We start from the raw sequence: 17,351 nt of genomic DNA on the forward strand, positions 1-17,351 counted from the left end.
TACTAACAAACAGGTTGAAGATATAATTACTATTTGTTTAACTATTATTTGGCCATCAGGAAAGGAAAACATACTACTCTATCTAGCACAAATCCGCTGTTTTCTTATTTTGCAGGAATTATGCAAAACCAAGTAGGAATATTACTTAAAATTAGAACTACTGTAACCTAACAGATTCTGCATTGTAATAGCAATCTGAATATTACTACTGAAAGAAATTTATAGATAGCTCAGTGTTCCTTAAATCCTTTGAGACTTTCCAAAGTGAAAATTTTATGTAACATACGCTAAGATCTGTTGACAATTTATTGTACTTTTCTGTAATAGAGGGAAAAATAAAGATACTTCCATGGTTAAACTAGAAATCTGTTTTAAATTACAGTGAAGTCAGAATGAGATGATGCATTGGGATAAAGCATAGCCTACATGTGTAAAAATACAAAGCCAAAAAATAGGGTTTTTTTCCTCACATGCACATTATTTTCAAATTCATGCTTTCAAAGTAAGTGTAGGAAGGAGTTAACCTGCCAAATTCAACCATCCTTAATTTTAAGATTTTTCTCCCTTTCAAATGTTAATTTATTTATAGTTTTTAAAAAATGCTTACAATTTTTCTTTTATATTTTTTACCTAGTTGTTCATTTTATCTCTTTTCATCTAGGATGGAGAACATAAGCCATTCACTGTCGTGTTAGAAAGAGAAAATGACACCTTGGGATTCAATATTATAGGAGGTCGACCAAATCAGGTAACCACCTTGTTAATGCATTACTCACTCTTTGGTTATAAAATAGTGGAACACTTAGCTTTCATTTGTGGATTTTAAGTAAGAAAAACAAGTGCTGTAATCTTTAAAATTGGGCTTGTGATAAAATATCAGATTTTTCTGATACATACCCAGATTTTCTTTTTGAGAAAAGCAAAAACAACAGCTAACAAACTTGGTTCTCTTTGCTACTTTAAAAAAAGAAAAGGAGAGTACATTTCACATTTTATCTAAATTTTATATTAATAGTTCCGTTGGCAGACTTCTTAAATAAACCTATTTCACAATGTGTATAGGCAACTTCTATTTGATAATATTAGGCAATTGTAATGCCTGCTTCTACCTCTTATTTATTAAGTCAAATTACTCAGTTCTTAGATGCTAACACAGACTGGGAAGTTAAGAATATTTGTTGAATGAGTGAATAAATGAACAGTTGAAATAGATTGAAATAAGAGATAATTATTTTCACGATCATATAGGAAATATCATGTTAAGTCAAGATAGTGGATTTAAAATATTTTTGGCTTTCCAAATCAGATCCTTTATTTATTTGAATGAATAATATTCTCTATATTGATGTCAACTGTTTTTCAAAATGCATATTATAACATACTGTAGTTGCAAAGTTCTTTTATATCCTTCAACTCCTACGTCAACTTAATTTTCATCATAACTGGAAAAAGGTGGTGAGGTTTTAGAAAATTACGTTCTTTAATTTTCCCAATAAACTGCATGAAAGTTTTACATCCTGCGTTGCAGATGTTGTCCAGAGAAACTGTTTTAGGGTTTTTGGCCATATGCTATGTTTAGGTCAGGATAGTAATGTCATATTTCCTGCTTGTGTTTAGTATTTCAAAACCTAGCAACTAATGACTGCTGTGCTTCTGTTTCTAAAACAGTTCCCATTAATTATGAAAAGATAGAAGTCTTTTCATCGTATCATTTTTGTTCTCTTTTCCCTCAAGGAATGTTTTTTTATAAACATTTTATAAACATTTATTTGACATTTAGATGACAATGGACATTTTTAGGAGCCTCTCAAAATTCATGGTAAAGAAAGCTAATTGAGGAGAAATAATTTTATTTAACCTCCCATGAAGTAAAGTGACATTTAAAATCATATGATATATTACTAGAGGATGTTGAACATTTTTCTTAAATAAGTTTTACAATAGAATTGGTTTCTTGTGACTGACTAAAATGTCCTTTTATACCATATTGGCTATATGTTTGAGGTTTAACTAACCAAAAGGCACATTGCACTGGAAATGTGTAAAGATTAGCTTTGAATGGGTTCCTTTGCAGTTTAGAGTTGATGTTTTGGGACTTTATACTTGAGTAAGCAAGTATAGTCTTAGTCTCCCCTGTGAATAGATACAGTCGGAACTATGTTTCCAAATCTGTCACATTGTAAAGCTAAATTATATTTTCAAAACTATGACCACAACTGGTTGAGATAGAATAACATCAGGTGAGGATTAAGGGCACAGACTCAAGAGCTCTTACTCTGTGACCCTGGTAAATTACTTCTCTCTGTGCCTCAGTTTTCTCATCTGTAAAATGGGGATGCCACCAGTATTTATAGTACCAACCTCATAGAGTTGTGGGGATAAAATGCATTGAGACCTGTAATGAACCTAAAGAACACTTGACATATAATAACCAGTAAGTATTAGCTATTATATTTTTATTAATCAGCCAAATGGCTGCCCGGAAAGACACACGAGTCCTGCCTTATCACTGGGTTTATGGCATTCTCCTAAATTGGGAAAGCTTTGCTCAACCCTCTCTCACCTCCTAATCTCTCTCTCATTTTTCCTGTAAAGGTTCTTTCAAGTACCATTTACTCTTAAAGCTTCAGGCTACCTGAGAAGTCTTCTTGGTAGCTCTTCTATGCCAATCATTCTTCATGTGTTCAATTTTTGTTTTTTGTTTTGTTGTTGTTTGTTTGTCTAATGTACAGCTATCTTCCTGTCTTGATTATAAGCTCTTGGAAGTACACGTAATCACTCAAAGATCTTTTTATCTCCAGTGACAAAAGCCTGTTGTCATTCAAATGTGTGTTTATTTCCTTAGTGAATAGTGTTTGTGGTAAATTTTACTGTGAAAACTGATTATCTTTTATATAACTAACACATTTTTGTTAACTAATGATTTATTTTCTGAAATGATTCCACAAAGTCAATTTATTATTTCCTTTAACTTCAATGTGAGTAATTATAGTACAAAACAATCATACACTATAATTGAATATGTGAAGCAAGTTTAAATTCTAGGCTCATAACTTGTAAATTCAGAATATCTTATTGTTATTAATGTCAAGCAAATATATGTCCTTTGCTGAGGAGCCATACACCCTCCCACTCTCAACCCAAGTGCAAAGGAATACTTAGAATGCTGAGGGCACTAGAGTGTCTGAGAATATAGTTGAACTTGTGCAAAAAGGAAGGGAATTTTCAGAAAAATTTTGTTTTGTTTGCTCTTCGTAATGATTAATTATTTTAAAATACCTTTCTCTATTTTAGTTTAATGTAATTTCTCTGCTCTTCTCTGTACACTTTTATATTAAAGAGAAAACACTTCCTTTCAAATATATTCTGATTTGCCATAATTGAGAAAATTTCTAAAATAGATTTGCATGTAGTCAATAACTGTCATATAGGTAGAATTCAAATGATCATTAAAGAATTCAAAACATACCATAGATATTTTGTTTTATTCTTTCAAGATTTCGGGGAGGTTAAGACCACAAAGCAGAGTTTTCTTTAGTGCATATATTAAAATCTATTTATTTAGCTTGAAATTCATAATGAAATGCAACATAAAAGGCATTTCCTTTCACTTTAGAAATAGTTCCCACATTGAATGGTGTCAGTGTAGCACTTTTCATAAAGTGCTGAGTTTGGTATGAGAAGAAAGAACCTTACAAATCAGGAATTTTTAACTACTACCAGACTCTCAAATCAGTTATATGTAGTGGGGAATAGATACGCTTTTTTTCCTTCTTTAACCTTATCACCCTTTTTACTTGCTACATCTCTTTAGAAGTGAGATGTTTTATAAATAATTACTAAGGAGCCAATTGATCTTACTTTCTACATGCTCTTTCCCCATAGCTTTTTATGTGTGCTCAAAAAATGTGAAGCAAAGAATCTTGTAAGAGATGCTGGACTCGTTCATTAAAACTGCCATCTTGATTAATGACTACTTGGTGTTAAATAAGTTAAAATTCTGTGCCAAATATCAAGCTAAGAGAGTTGCACGTTTAAAGAGGATTGGCAGTGTTACATTTAGTAAATTGTCCTTTATAAAATTTAGATTTTGTTTACATCTTTCTTTCTGCTGATGATTATGTTTTTTTATAGAATAATCAGGAAGAAACATCAACCGAAGGAATTTATGTTTCAAAAATTTTAGAAAATGGACCTGCTGACAGAGCAGATGGCCTGGAGATTCATGACAAAATCATTGAGGTAAGACAAAAATAAAACATATATATGATCCATGAAAAAAAATATTTGGCTATTTTAAATTTTCAAACTTATTGCTTTACTTTGGTGTGGTACTTATTAGAATATATATTCTAACCAGCAGTAGATGCATTATCTTTTTTTATTCCTTACAGAAAATGTAAAACTCGACAATGACTCTATATCTAATGAAATACCCAAGTTTCCAAATGTGTTAATGAATATCTCTATTTTAATAAATTGTCTCTCCCTATGAACCATGAAAATACTTGTATGATTATTAAGGGATTTTTATAACATTTCAAAAGACGATGATAAATCTCTACTGAAGAACATTTTTGATGAGAAGATATTACTATCTTTTAAACATGTGATTAGTAGGTTATAGATAAGGTTTGGAATTATTTATTCAATGCCTTTAGTATTAAGAAATACTATGATGTGGTTACCTCATTCATGTCTTTAATGTTTACATGAAAGAAAAAGGGAAACACGTTTTTTCATCCTATTGTAAAAATCTGGAGAGAACTCTTCATTTGCTGTAGAATTTATTGTTATATTCTTGAGTGACAAAGTAAACACCTATATGCTAGTAAAATTGGGCTGTGGTAATGAAATTTGGGGTCACTGCGATCTGCCACCTTTGTCCTTTTGACATTTTATTAACTGGTTGACATAGAATTATTTGATGTTACCAAAAATAATTAGGTTACTTTTGTCAGTGGATTTATTTCCAGTGTATTAGTAAAGGTATAAATCAAAATTGGGAAGGTTTATTCGACTCCACTATTCTTTTTGGAAAAATTCTGTTATTCTGTTAATCACTAGTGCTATCTTTCTAAATGTCCACATAAACTATCCGGATGGAGGCTGTTTTTCTTTGTTAAACATTGATTAAAGTTTTAGATTCTTATTCATTCTTTGTGCACTAAACAAAGTTGAATTTTGAATAAATTGACCTAGAATAAGAGTAAAGAATATAGAAGAGCCAATAGTTTTCTGTTTTGGGGGAAAAAAAGAATACTCAACATTTAGAAATTAGCTGACTAGGCATTTTGGGAAGAGGGGCAAGTTGCCTTTTGCTAAAAACTGTGGTTTTGTTTTTTGTTTTTTTTAACTCTAAAGAGCTCTCTTGTATCACTCAAGATTTTCTCCTTCCAGTTCTGTAGCCAAGAAAGTACAGACCCACTTTCACTGTAGCTATCCAGTTTGTCTTGACAGTTTGCCTAGTGGAAACATTTACATGCTGTAGTTTCTAAAGTTGGAATTTTTCTGTTTCTACTTGTGTTTGTGCAGTATGATTTAAACAGTAACACAATTTAAACCAAAGATTGTCCTTATTACTTTCTGCCTTATGTCTAAAGCATTTTAGTTTTTCCAGTTAAAAGGAAAATGAATTACATTTGATACTATTAGAAGGGCTGATGGAATTGAATACATACATTCAATTATATACCCATACACAGGGCAGAAACACATACTGGTGATTTAAAAAATAATTTATTCTGGCTAATGTTAGATATGTTTCATTAATGTATTAAAAGAGAAAAAAATAATTTTTCTTTTATGTTGTGATACAACATTTTTGTTAAAAACACATTGGTTTTTTTTAATGTAAAGAGGTAATTTTATACAAACTTGTTGACAAATCAAGTATATCTAGACATCTATCTGATATTGTTACTAATGTAGGTCAGATTAACCTTATTTAAACCCTATAAGAGAAAAGAGAAGATCAACCATGGAAATCCAAATGGAATTTATAATTAACTGCAGTATTATTATTCATTTTGATTTGCATATATTAGCAGTTAGTGGCAAAAGCTTGAAACTTGTCTCAATGATATAAATGTTTCAATATATCTTTCATCCCAGGGTACACTGATTATATGTATATATGTGTATACATATAGGTATTATAGTTCTATAATGGATCAGTGCAACCACATGTGCAGTTAAGAAATGAGTTAGATGATGTGTGTATTTCTGGAATGCTGTCTGTTAAATAGCATGAAATATTTTAGAAGGAAGGTTATTAGAAATAAATCTCTCATATTTAGTTGCTCAGTGATGCTACCAGCTTTTTGAGTGAATACATATTTGTGTGACTTTAATATCTAGTTAAACAAGTAGCGTTTGTTCTTGTGCATATATCTGTGTTATAAAAGATCCCTATGTACCAATTAATGTTAGAAATATTTGCTTATCAGTGATTTTAGTTCATCTGTCATTATAGTATTAACTGTAAGCAGTTTATAGCTAATGGGAAATTGATAGTAAATGTATCAATTAATTAAAAATGTGCAGAGCCACATTTTAAAAACAGATTTTTTAAAATAAGAAGAATAGTTTCTTTCCCATTTTGTGTTCAATTATTTGTTAATGGAATAAATTTAATGGATTGTTTCTTTAAGTTTTTGTATTTCAAATGGCCATGCTGATTTAAACCTAGTGCAAGAAATGTATTTGTTAAATGTAAGAAGCACAAATAGTTCATATATTATGAAACTACTCATATGACTTAACTGCCACAGTCTGACACATTACTAAGTGCTTTGAATTCAGTGATATGTGACTGAAATAAAAAATAGAAACTGTAAGAGAGTTCATTCTTTACTCATAGTCAAGATATACTAAAAAATATTTTGTTCAGTTAATTGTTTGAAGCACACATACAACAGGTTTACAAATTGTTTTTATAAAATAACAAAATTTTCCTGAGTCATTCGTTTGAATAAGAAAGGAGATATGTTAAAGGTTTGGTTTTATTGATAGTTAAAGAGATTTTACTAATTCTAATAAAAATATTATGTTTTTCAACAAAGTTTAACAAAGGCAAATGACTCCAAAAGTATTATTTTTTAAATACTCTGCATTCTAGTCAAGCTGATCAAATTCAGGAATCATAAAAGAATAAGAAAATCACAGTCATGAGGTAAATCCATGTCACGTTTTTCACACAATAGAAGGCAAATTAATTTTTGAAGTCAGAATCCACAAGGAACCATGTTGACCAGTTTCTAGCTTTTTCCATATCCACATTTGTTAAAATGTTTTTGTGTGTGAATTTAAAAAAAAAAAATCAACTGTAATATTTGAGTTACACTATCAAGTGTCAAATTTTGTCACTGAAAACTGAAAAGGCAGAAGATATTGTTGAAAGCATTTTCAAACATAACAGGTACTTACATAGACCAGTAACTCACCAGTGTACGTTGGAATAAAAGTACCTTTTGCGTGTGTATTTCACCCTTTCAAGACTCAAAAGAACCACAGAAAAGATCCTATCAGAGACTTGGACACAATTCTGGAAGAGGACAATACCATGACCATGGTTATCATCATATTAACAGGCCTGAGGGGTACGTGAGAGGGAGTTTAAAGTTCACTGCTGCTGTCAGCAACTGTTCCTCTATTATTATGTCTGTGATGCTGATAGCAGGCAATGGGACCCTAACCCCAGAGTGGGAAACGGTGGCTAGTCATTCATGGCTCTTTGTTGTCATTCATGGCTCTTTGTTCACACTTTTTTTTTTTTTTTTTTTTTTGAGACACAGTCTTGTTCTGTCGCCTCCAGCTAGAATGCAGTGGCATCAACCTAGCTCACTGTGACCTCAAACTCCTGGGCTCAGGCGATCCTCCTGTCTCAGCCTCCCAAGTAGCTGGGACTACAGGTGCATGCACACCCAGCTAATTTTTCCATTTTTTGTAGACACAGGGGTGGAGGGGAGTTTCTACTCTTGCTCAGGCAGATCTTGAACTCCTGGCCTCAAGTGGTCCTCCTGTCTCGGCCTCCCAGAGTGCTAGGATTAGTCACACTTTCTTCCCCCCTTCCCCCAGGTCCTAGCCAATGCTTTGTGACAGGAAAGTGCTGGAGGCACAGTGGCTACCCACCCTTCTCTCAACTTCTAGAGATCAGAGAGTGGGGCTGAAGGTCCATGGGGCCTATGGGATGGACAGTTGAGAGCACAAAGTGAAGTTTTCTTTAGTGCATATATTAAAATCTATTTATTTAGCTTGAAATTCATAATGAAATGTAACATAAAAGGCATTTTCTTTTACTTTAGAAATAGTTCCCGTGTTGAATAATGTCAGTGTAGCACTTTTCGTAAAGTGCTGAATTTGGTACCAGAAGAAAGAACCTTACATGTCAAGAATTTTTAACTATTACCAGACTGCCAACTACACTTTCTTTTAGTTCTGTAACATTATATCTCCTGCATTTTTGTTGTCACTCTCTGCACTGCTAAAGTACAAATCTTTGGTAGTTGTCATGTTTTTGGCTAAGTCTCTGTATAGTTAGATTATAGCTGTTAAAGCAGGAAAATCAAATGCAGATTAGAGCTAAACATTTAGGAATATTATGGAATCATTCTGCAAGGTGCCACCTCTGTGTGTGCCTGATGGCACACTGTACTTGACTATCTCACAATGCAGCAGTACTGCGTGGTTTGTGTACAAGAATTTATTTCATTACAGGTTTTGTAGGTCACCTCTAAATCTGGTGGGGAGTTGGTTTTTTGACAAAGTGCTGTTTAATTGGAATACCACATCAAAGTCTTCAATAAAATAATATCATCATCCCATATTTTTAAAGTATCTTTTAACTGACTGTTCAAATAACATAGACTGAAAAAATAAGAAAAGACCTAAAAGCAATCATATTAGCGCAAGACTTACCTTATAAATGAGATGTGTAATCATAATTCAATGCTACTATGTTGAATGTAGTTTTAACACCACCGTGATATGGTTATCATATAATTTTACATTTTAATGCATTTTAAAAAGTATTAATAATCTGGTACAGTGGGAAGAGCCTGGGGGCTCTTAAGTCAAGAAGAGCTGGCTGGAATTTCTGTCCTGCCTTTTAAAACTGGTATGGCCTTGACCAAGCCAGCTCTGCCACAGTTTCTATGCCATTCGTAGTTTCTGTGTACACAAAGTGCCTGGCACAGGGCAGCTTCTTGAAACCCACTGTTGTGAGCCTAAGGTATTTCGTTTAGCTTACACAAGTAGTGTAATTCATTCTCTGTGGCACAGATGAAGGGGAAACATTTTTTTCTATTTCTTCCTGGGAAAATCCATGTTACCTGCCACCAACTTTCATTCATTCCCATTTCTATAGACACCAGGGTTTGGATGAATAGATGTAGGTAGTTTTAACTTGTAGATTTTTCACATATTTGTATGAACACTCAGGGGCAAGAAAGGCTGTGGAGGAAAATTCTGTAACTATGCACTTACGATTTAATCTGGTCATCCAACAAGTATTAACTCATTGCCTTATATGCACCAGGCAGTGAATCTGTGTTAGGAAAACAAAGAGCTGTAAGATCTGTTCTCTGCTCTCCAGCAGCTCATGGTGTAGCATGGTGTAGAGCTGTTTTCTGCCGATGTGAGGAGAAGCAGACCTTTGTGTGAAGCTGCTCCTTTGGTGGTTAAGAATGCAAGTGGACATTACCATCTTGCCTTAGCAGAATGACACTGTGGGTTTATGCGAGTGTTCCTGTCTTCTTTCATTATGTTTAGAAATTGTGACATGGGGCTATTGAAATAGTAGAATCTGTAAATGTGAGGCTGCATCATGGTTTCAGGAAAGGGTCTGGGGTTCGAACCTGGGTCTTGGCTTTAAATTTGTGTTGCATTATGACTCGAAGATTTCTCAACTTTTCTCATTCTCAGTTTCTTGCCTGTAAACATAAGTGTCATAACAGGAAGTCCCTCATATTTTCTGCCTAGGTGATCATATTGTTTTTGCCATGCCTCTGAGTTTCCTTTATGAATAAGTATAGTTTTATTTTAGCTTACAAAAGTAAGGCTGGAAAGGTCCTTATACCATTGAACTTTAGTGTATTAAGCACTGTTATATTCCTTTTAAATTTATAAGCATGAACTTGGGCTTGGCTTTTGAGTGCTAAGCTTCTGAGAGGGGAGACAGGGCCACCACATGTGACTGTGCAGCTCGCAGGCTGCATGACTGGATGTGACATCTCTGTCAGAAGGTCCGACTGCATTCTCCTTGTCATTCTGTGCTACAAACAACCGCATCACAATACCCATAACATTATTTTGATTTATTTTAAATTAACGTCCAGAGTTGATTTTAGGTAAAATTTCAAAGCTGGCCATATCTTACTGGGGTTTTGCCTTCCTTTTCTCTTTTAATCATTCTAGCCATCTGGCCTCTTCTTTCTCTCTTTCTTATTTCTCTGCAACATTTGTCATCAGAAATATACTTACACCATTTGAACCACAAAAGCTTGCTCTACCATTGTATCTGAACTTTCACTGGAGATCGTGCCTTAATGACGCTCAAGCTTTCATCACTTTCACCTGAACTAGAATCACAGCTTCTTGAGTAAGCTGCCCCTCACCCAGCCTCTGCCATTTGTAACTCAACTTGCTTTCTACTCTTCAGCTTGTCTTTTTTTGTTGTTGTTGTTCTTTTGCTTAAAGTTCTTCATTATCATTATATTGTCAACAGGTTAAAATCCAAGTTTTTTAGTGAAGCAAAAATGACCCTTCAAAGCCATTACTCCTTTTTTTTCTATTTTCCCTTTTTAGACCTTCTGCTGTAGTCAACTAAAACTCCTCTCTTTTCCTATCTTTGGACCTCTCTACCTCTATTTGTTCTTTTCGTTCTACCTGGTATTCTCTCGCAGGACCTTCTGTGGCTGGCAAGCTCCTGTGTATCTTCAAAAATCCTCCACTCCCTAAAGCCTTTCACAAGCCAGCCACCAGGCAAAATTATTCTCTAATCTCTACTGCCAATAATTTTTTTTTAGCTCTCACTTTCATAGCATTTTTATTTACTGTGGTGTGTGTTTAGTCTTTGGTATTCCTTCTTCCCCACAAATGTATGGGTTTCTTAAAAGTGGCCTTAGTATTTTATTGAAATTAATATCTTCAGCATCCTTTCTGCTCTCAGCATTGGACCTGGCAAACTCTAGGCATTCTGTTAATTTTCCATGAATGATGGAGTAAATGAGTGGATGAATCTTGAGGTCAGGATTTTAGGCATTATGGTCTGGATCCAAGGGTTTTTCAGTGTTCCTGAAATCTTGCTAGGTAGGCAGTACCTGAAGGCCCTCTTGTCACATTCTATTCCTCTTCATTGTATCTCTATCATAAGATCAATCAGAAGTTGAAAGATTTACTATTTCTTGAACTTTGAAATCTCTAAAATCTAGTGACAAGGGACTGAAGCTATTGTACCTTTCCAGACTGTTTCTTCTAGCCTGTAAATCAAGAAAGAACCCAAGTCTACTAGGTGATCTTTCAAATTGTGTTCATGTAAATGCTTGAAATAGATCTGAAGACGTATGTTCACCTTCATCCTCATGCAGAATTTTATTTACTGAACATGAACAACACTGGTAAAGCTGACTGATTTTGCATGCTTGCCTGCAAGGCAGATTTGCAGAAAATGGCACTGGACCAAATATGAAATTGAACAAAAACATGATTAACCACAGAGGAACTGAAAAGATGAAAAATATTTTCCATGTTTCCAAGCCTTGTAAACGGTTTGGTGAAAAGACCAAAAGGACTAGATGCTTCCTAGAGCACTCTGGATGGCCAGGGAGCCTCTTTGAAGTTCTCATGATGAGAGCTACTTGGAATAATTACCAAGCAGCACCAGCTGTGAGGCGTCCTGGGGAAGCTTAAAGCACAACTCCCTGAGCTTGTTGCTGGGAACTTTGCAAGGGAAGTTCATTAAGAAGGTTGTGCTTTCATAAACACATGCTGTTGTATTCCTAGTAGATTTTAGTGTTTCTACAAAGAGACAGGAATAGAAATTTTCCCATGCTTCCTGGTGCCTTAAGAAAGTGTTACAAAGAATAAAAGGGCAGCTGACATGTGTTAGGTGGACTGGTGCCTGATACTCTTAACCATATGAATTAGGACCACATCACAGTCCCATGGCTTGATGGACAGTACCTTTAATCTGCTTTCTTCTTTCTTAAGCAGATAACAGTGTTCTTAAGAAGCAGTTTATCACTCCCTTCATAATCAGCAACTCAGAGGTGATTTTGTTATCTTCAAATAAAAAATAATGTCTAAAGAGTGATTTCAAATATTTTAAACAATTCTGAATTGCTCCGAAAGGTATAGGAATAAATCTTTAACTCATAGGATTAGATGAGCAATTGACTATGCTACTTAGGTAAGGAAATAATTATTTTTTATATTATAGATTAGGATGTAATTTATCACTGAATACTTGGAAAAACATATGTTAAACTACAATGTTAAGATATTTTATGTAAAATTAGTTAATTTGATGTTTTATTCACATAATTTATCACATTGAAGTTAAAGGAAATAATAAATTGACTTTGTGAAATCATTTCAGAAAATAAATTAGTTAACAAAAATGTAGGCCGGGCGCGGTGGCTCATGCCTGTAATCCTAGCACTCTGGGAGGCCGAGGCAGGTGGATTGCTCGAGGTCAGGAGTTCGAGACCAGCCTGAGCAAGAGCGAGACCCCGTCTCTACTAAAAATAGAAATTATATGGACAACTAAAATATATATACACAAAAAATTAGCCGGGCATGGTGGCGCATGCCTGTAGTCCCGGCTACTCGGGAGGCTGAGGCAGTAGGATCGCTTAAGCCCAGGAGTTTGAGGTTGCTGTGAGCTAGGCTGACGCCACGGCACTCACTCTAGCCCGGGCAACAGAGTGAGACTCTGTCTCAAAAAAAAAAAAAAAAAAAAAAAATGTGTCAGTTATACAAAAGATAATCAGTTTTCACAGTAAAATTTACCACAAACATTATTCATCAAATAAATAAACACACATTTGAATGACAATAGGCTTTTGTCCCTGGAGGTAAAAAGACCTTTGAGTGATTACATGTACCTCCAAGAGCTTATAATCCAGACAGGAAGATAGCTGTACATTAAACAAACAAACAACAACAAAACAAAAAACAAAAATTGAACACATGATGAATGATTAGCATAGAGGAGCTACCAAGAAGACTTCCGTGGTAGCCTGAAGGTTTCAGAGTAAATGGTGCTTGCAAGAACCTTTACAGGAAAAATGATAGATAGATTAGGAGGTGAGAGAGGGTGGAGCAAAAGCTTTCCAAATTTAGGAGAATGCCATAAGCCAAGTGACAAGGCAGGGCTTGTATGTCTTTCTTGGCAGCCATTTGGCTGATTAACATAATGAAAATATAATAGCTAATACTTACTGGTTATTATATGTCAAGTATTCTGTAGGTTCATTACAGGTCTCAATGCATTTTATCCCCACAACTCTGTGAGGTTGGTACTATATATACCATATCCCCACTTTACAGATGGGGAAACTGAGGCACAGAGAGAAGTAATTTACCAGGGTCACAGAGTAAGAGCTCCTGGGTCTGTGCCCTTAACCATCACCTGATGCTATTTATTATTAAGTCACATAGGTGATTTACGGTAAATAATTTATGAGAAGTCAATTGAAACAGACTTTGAAGAAATTAATAGAAGGCGAATAGAAAAGTGCCAGAAGGTAGTGACAGCCTAGTTATCTTATTATCATACTTATCTTGAATATTTTCCTTTGTCTTCACTTTCCAACAATGAGCTCATCTTATATCAAGAATGTAGCCTAGGCCGGGCGCGGTGGCTCATGCCTGCAATCCTAGCACTCTGGGAGGCTAAGGCGGGTGGATCATTTGAGCTCAGGAGTTCGAGACCAGCCTGAGCAAGAGCAAGACCCCGTCTCTACTAAAAATAGAAAGAAATTGTGTGGACAACTAAAAATATATATGGAAAAAATTAGCCAGGCATGGTGGTGCATGCCTGTAGTCCCAGCTACTCGGGAGGCTGAGGCAGGAGGATCCCTTGAGCCCAGGAGTTTGAGGTTGCTGTGAGCTAGGCTGACTGCCATGGCACTCACTCTACCCTGGGCAACAGAGCGAGACTCTGTCTCAAAAAAAAAAAATAGAATGTAGTCTACAACCCTTTCTATTATCCTCTTCATTGCAGGCTAGGTCCCGGTGATAAGCAGCTGATGGAAATCTATCTCTAACTGGAAAGGAAATCATTTGATTGTATTGGTTTAAAGAGGTCCTCAAAAATTTTTTGAGAGAGAAAAAGAGGGAGAGAGAGTATGAATGTCCAAAAGGATTGATGGGTTGTCCTCAGGATAGAAGAGCTCTGTAAGGAGAGTGAGGGTGTCGAGGGCGTCCACTCTGCTGTAGGCTTTTAGAGAGGATCCTGCATAATATGGTGGGTGTTGGAAATACTAGGGTAATTTGGAACCTGCTGTTTACCTTTTGGACTTGATTTGATGCTTTTAGAAGTGGTATTGATACTTAAGCTTTTTTCAGACAAATTTTTCTCTTCAGCAAAGCCCCTCATATTCCCTCTCCTAGAATACTGTCATACATCTCAAATGGTTTTTCAGCCACTGATTCGGTGCTTTCACAAAGCCGTTTCTGTACCAGCATTGCTCAAACTATTGTGGTAAAAGACATTTAAAATTTAATTTTATTAACAAATCATGGAATGATAAAAGTGTATTACTAGAAGAAAAGGAAATAAAATAAGATACTACCAGCCCTAATTATTAAATGATCTATTTATTATTATTAGATTTATCTGACATAAAATTGCCCTATCAAATTAACAGAAATGGTTCGAAATGCTTACTTTCTGTGTCTATATTTATCTTGTCATGGGCTGGTAACAAATGGCTCATGAACTGGCCTTGGGCGTTGGTCCTCAGGCCACTCTGAGTAGTACTGCTTCTCACAGCAGCCAGAGTGATCATTTATAAATGTAAATTACATCTTATGATCCTTCTGCTTCTAATCCTTGAATAACTTCCTTGCACATGGGATAAAATGCAAGGTTCTTTTTTTTTTTTTGAGACTGGCCTCACTATATTGCCCAAGCTGGCCTTGAACTCCTGGGCTCAAGCAATCCTCCTGCCTCCACCTCCCAAGTAGCTGGGATTACAGGCACATGCCACTGTGCCCAAATAAAATGCAAGATTCTTAACCTGTTCACTGAGGCTTTGCCTCTTCTGTCACTTGCCTACAATTCCAGCTTCTTTTTGTCCATCTGCCCTTGGCTTACTTTGCTCAAGCTACGCTAGCCTGCTTACAGTTCCAGAATGCACCCAGCTTTTTCCCACCTCAAGGACTTCCCAATGGAAGTCTCTTTCCCCTCCTTTAGCCTCTCCAACCGCTACTCATTCATCAGCACACAGCTCAAATGTCACCATCACAAACAGCCCTTCTCTGTTAAAATTATGTCTCCACATGATACTCTTCACATACTTTCTTAGCAGTATCACAATTGAAATTATCTGTTTATTTTTAAGTAATTTTTTTCAGAAGTCACAAATCATGAGTGTCTAGTGAAGTGAATGATCAGAATGTGAAGTCATCCACGCAACCAGCACCCAGATCAGGAAACAGAATATACCAAGCATCCCAAGAACCACCCTCCTTGTTCCCCTGTGCCTTCTTTACCTTCCTCTAAGTTTTTCCTACTTTTGACTTTTGTATAAATAAAATCACATAATAGGTATTCTGTAGAGTCTGACTTCTTTTATTTAACATTATGTTTGTGAAATTCATTTACTTTGTTGCATGTCATTGTAGTTTGTTCTCCTAGCTGTGTAGCATTGTGGCATTTCATCATGTAGCTATACCGCAATTTTATTAGCAGTTTTACCATCGATGAAGTTGTCAATTCTAGGCTATTACAATAACAATGCTCTGTTCAGAGCAGAAACAGTCCTCTTTGTACATGTCTTTTGGTGAACATATGCATACATTTCTGATGCATGCATACACATACACACACAGACCTAAGAGTACGTTTGCAGGGTCGTGGGATATTTACATGTTTCAGCTTTAGTATTTATTGCCAAACAGATTTTTTTAAATGGTTGTAGCAGTTTATATCCTTGCTGGCAGTGTCTTAGAGTTCCCGTTACCCCACATACTTGCAAAGATGTGGTATTGTGTATCTTTTTAAATTTTTCATCTAGTGAAATGGTGTATACAGATGGATCGGGCATTTCCTTGATGTCTAATGCAGTTAAACAAGTCTTTGTTTGTTTTTGCCCATTTCAATATCCTCTTTTGTGAAGTACCTGTTCAAGCCATGGTGAGCCCAGAAATTCTACCTTTTGCTGTGCCTTTGACACTGCCTGGCACCCAGTAGGTGCCCAGCTATTTGATGAGTGAACTAGTATATAGTACATATAAGCCACAAGGATGAAGCAAATCTAGCATTGCTATTAAAACTCTATGCTTGACATATATGAAATGTGTAATAAATATGTACTAAATGGATGAAAAAAACTTTCCTAAGTTTCTTTTAAATATGTATCTATCACAAAGCAATTAAATGCTTCCTATCTTACCCTATTTTTTCTCTAGAGGAAGAAGAGGTAATTTTGTGTGTCTTTTCACATTATTGTCTTTGATCATCCTGGCATGTTCAACTTTTAATGTTACTCTTTTTGTAGGGTCAGTCTTACACTATCTCCTCTCACGATTATTTGTCATAGTGTCTCAGAGATTCACATGATCCTTAAATACTTGTGGCCTAGATACACTGTGCTGCAAACCCTTTCACTTTTCTGCATGTGTGGGTGTTATTTTTTCAGAGGCATGATTCTTTCCAGCAGATAACAATGATCAAAGAAGAAAAATTCTTTGTTTTTCTTCTTACTCGAGGTTTCACTTAGAGGAGATTTCTTTTTATAACACAACTTTATAATGCATATCTCCTCTTAGATAGGTGTAATTTCTTTTTGGATCCAAATTAGAGGTCCTGTAATGTCAGTAATAAGTTCTACTGATTCAAAATTAAATCACTGAGGCATATTAAGTTAGCTCTAAGATAAAGGGAGATTCCCAGGCATACAGCTGGTAAGGCAGAATCTTAGGGCTGAAAGAATTGGTTGGCTCAAAATCATTACATAGTAAACAATTGAAAAATTAGTTTCATATAACAGTAAAAAGAAATGTTATATTTTACATGTTATATATTTAATATGATTCTAGTCATATTTTACATATACATGTTTTATAATGTAGGATCATGGGCTATCAAATAAATTGACTATAATTCATATGTATGTCTAATA

At 35.1% G+C, this 17,351-nt stretch overlaps 1 protein-coding gene across 1 annotated transcript in view; it reads left to right on the forward strand.

Moving 5' to 3' along the window:
• The window catches only part of PDZRN4 (PDZ domain containing ring finger 4), a 362,351-nt gene that overhangs the window by 2,481 nt on the left and 342,519 nt on the right, over positions 1 to 17,351 (forward strand). Inside the window, exons 2-3 of the mRNA XM_069490863.1 lie at positions 662 to 748; positions 4,135 to 4,242. Of these exons, the coding sequence (XP_069346964.1) occupies positions 662 to 748; positions 4,135 to 4,242 (195 nt within the window). The remainder of the gene's footprint in view (positions 1 to 661; positions 749 to 4,134; positions 4,243 to 17,351) is intronic.

This window comes from Eulemur rufifrons, chromosome 16 (genome assembly GCF_041146395.1).
Source record: "Eulemur rufifrons isolate Redbay chromosome 16, OSU_ERuf_1, whole genome shotgun sequence".
Classification (NCBI taxonomy): domain Eukaryota; kingdom Metazoa; phylum Chordata; class Mammalia; order Primates; family Lemuridae; genus Eulemur; species Eulemur rufifrons.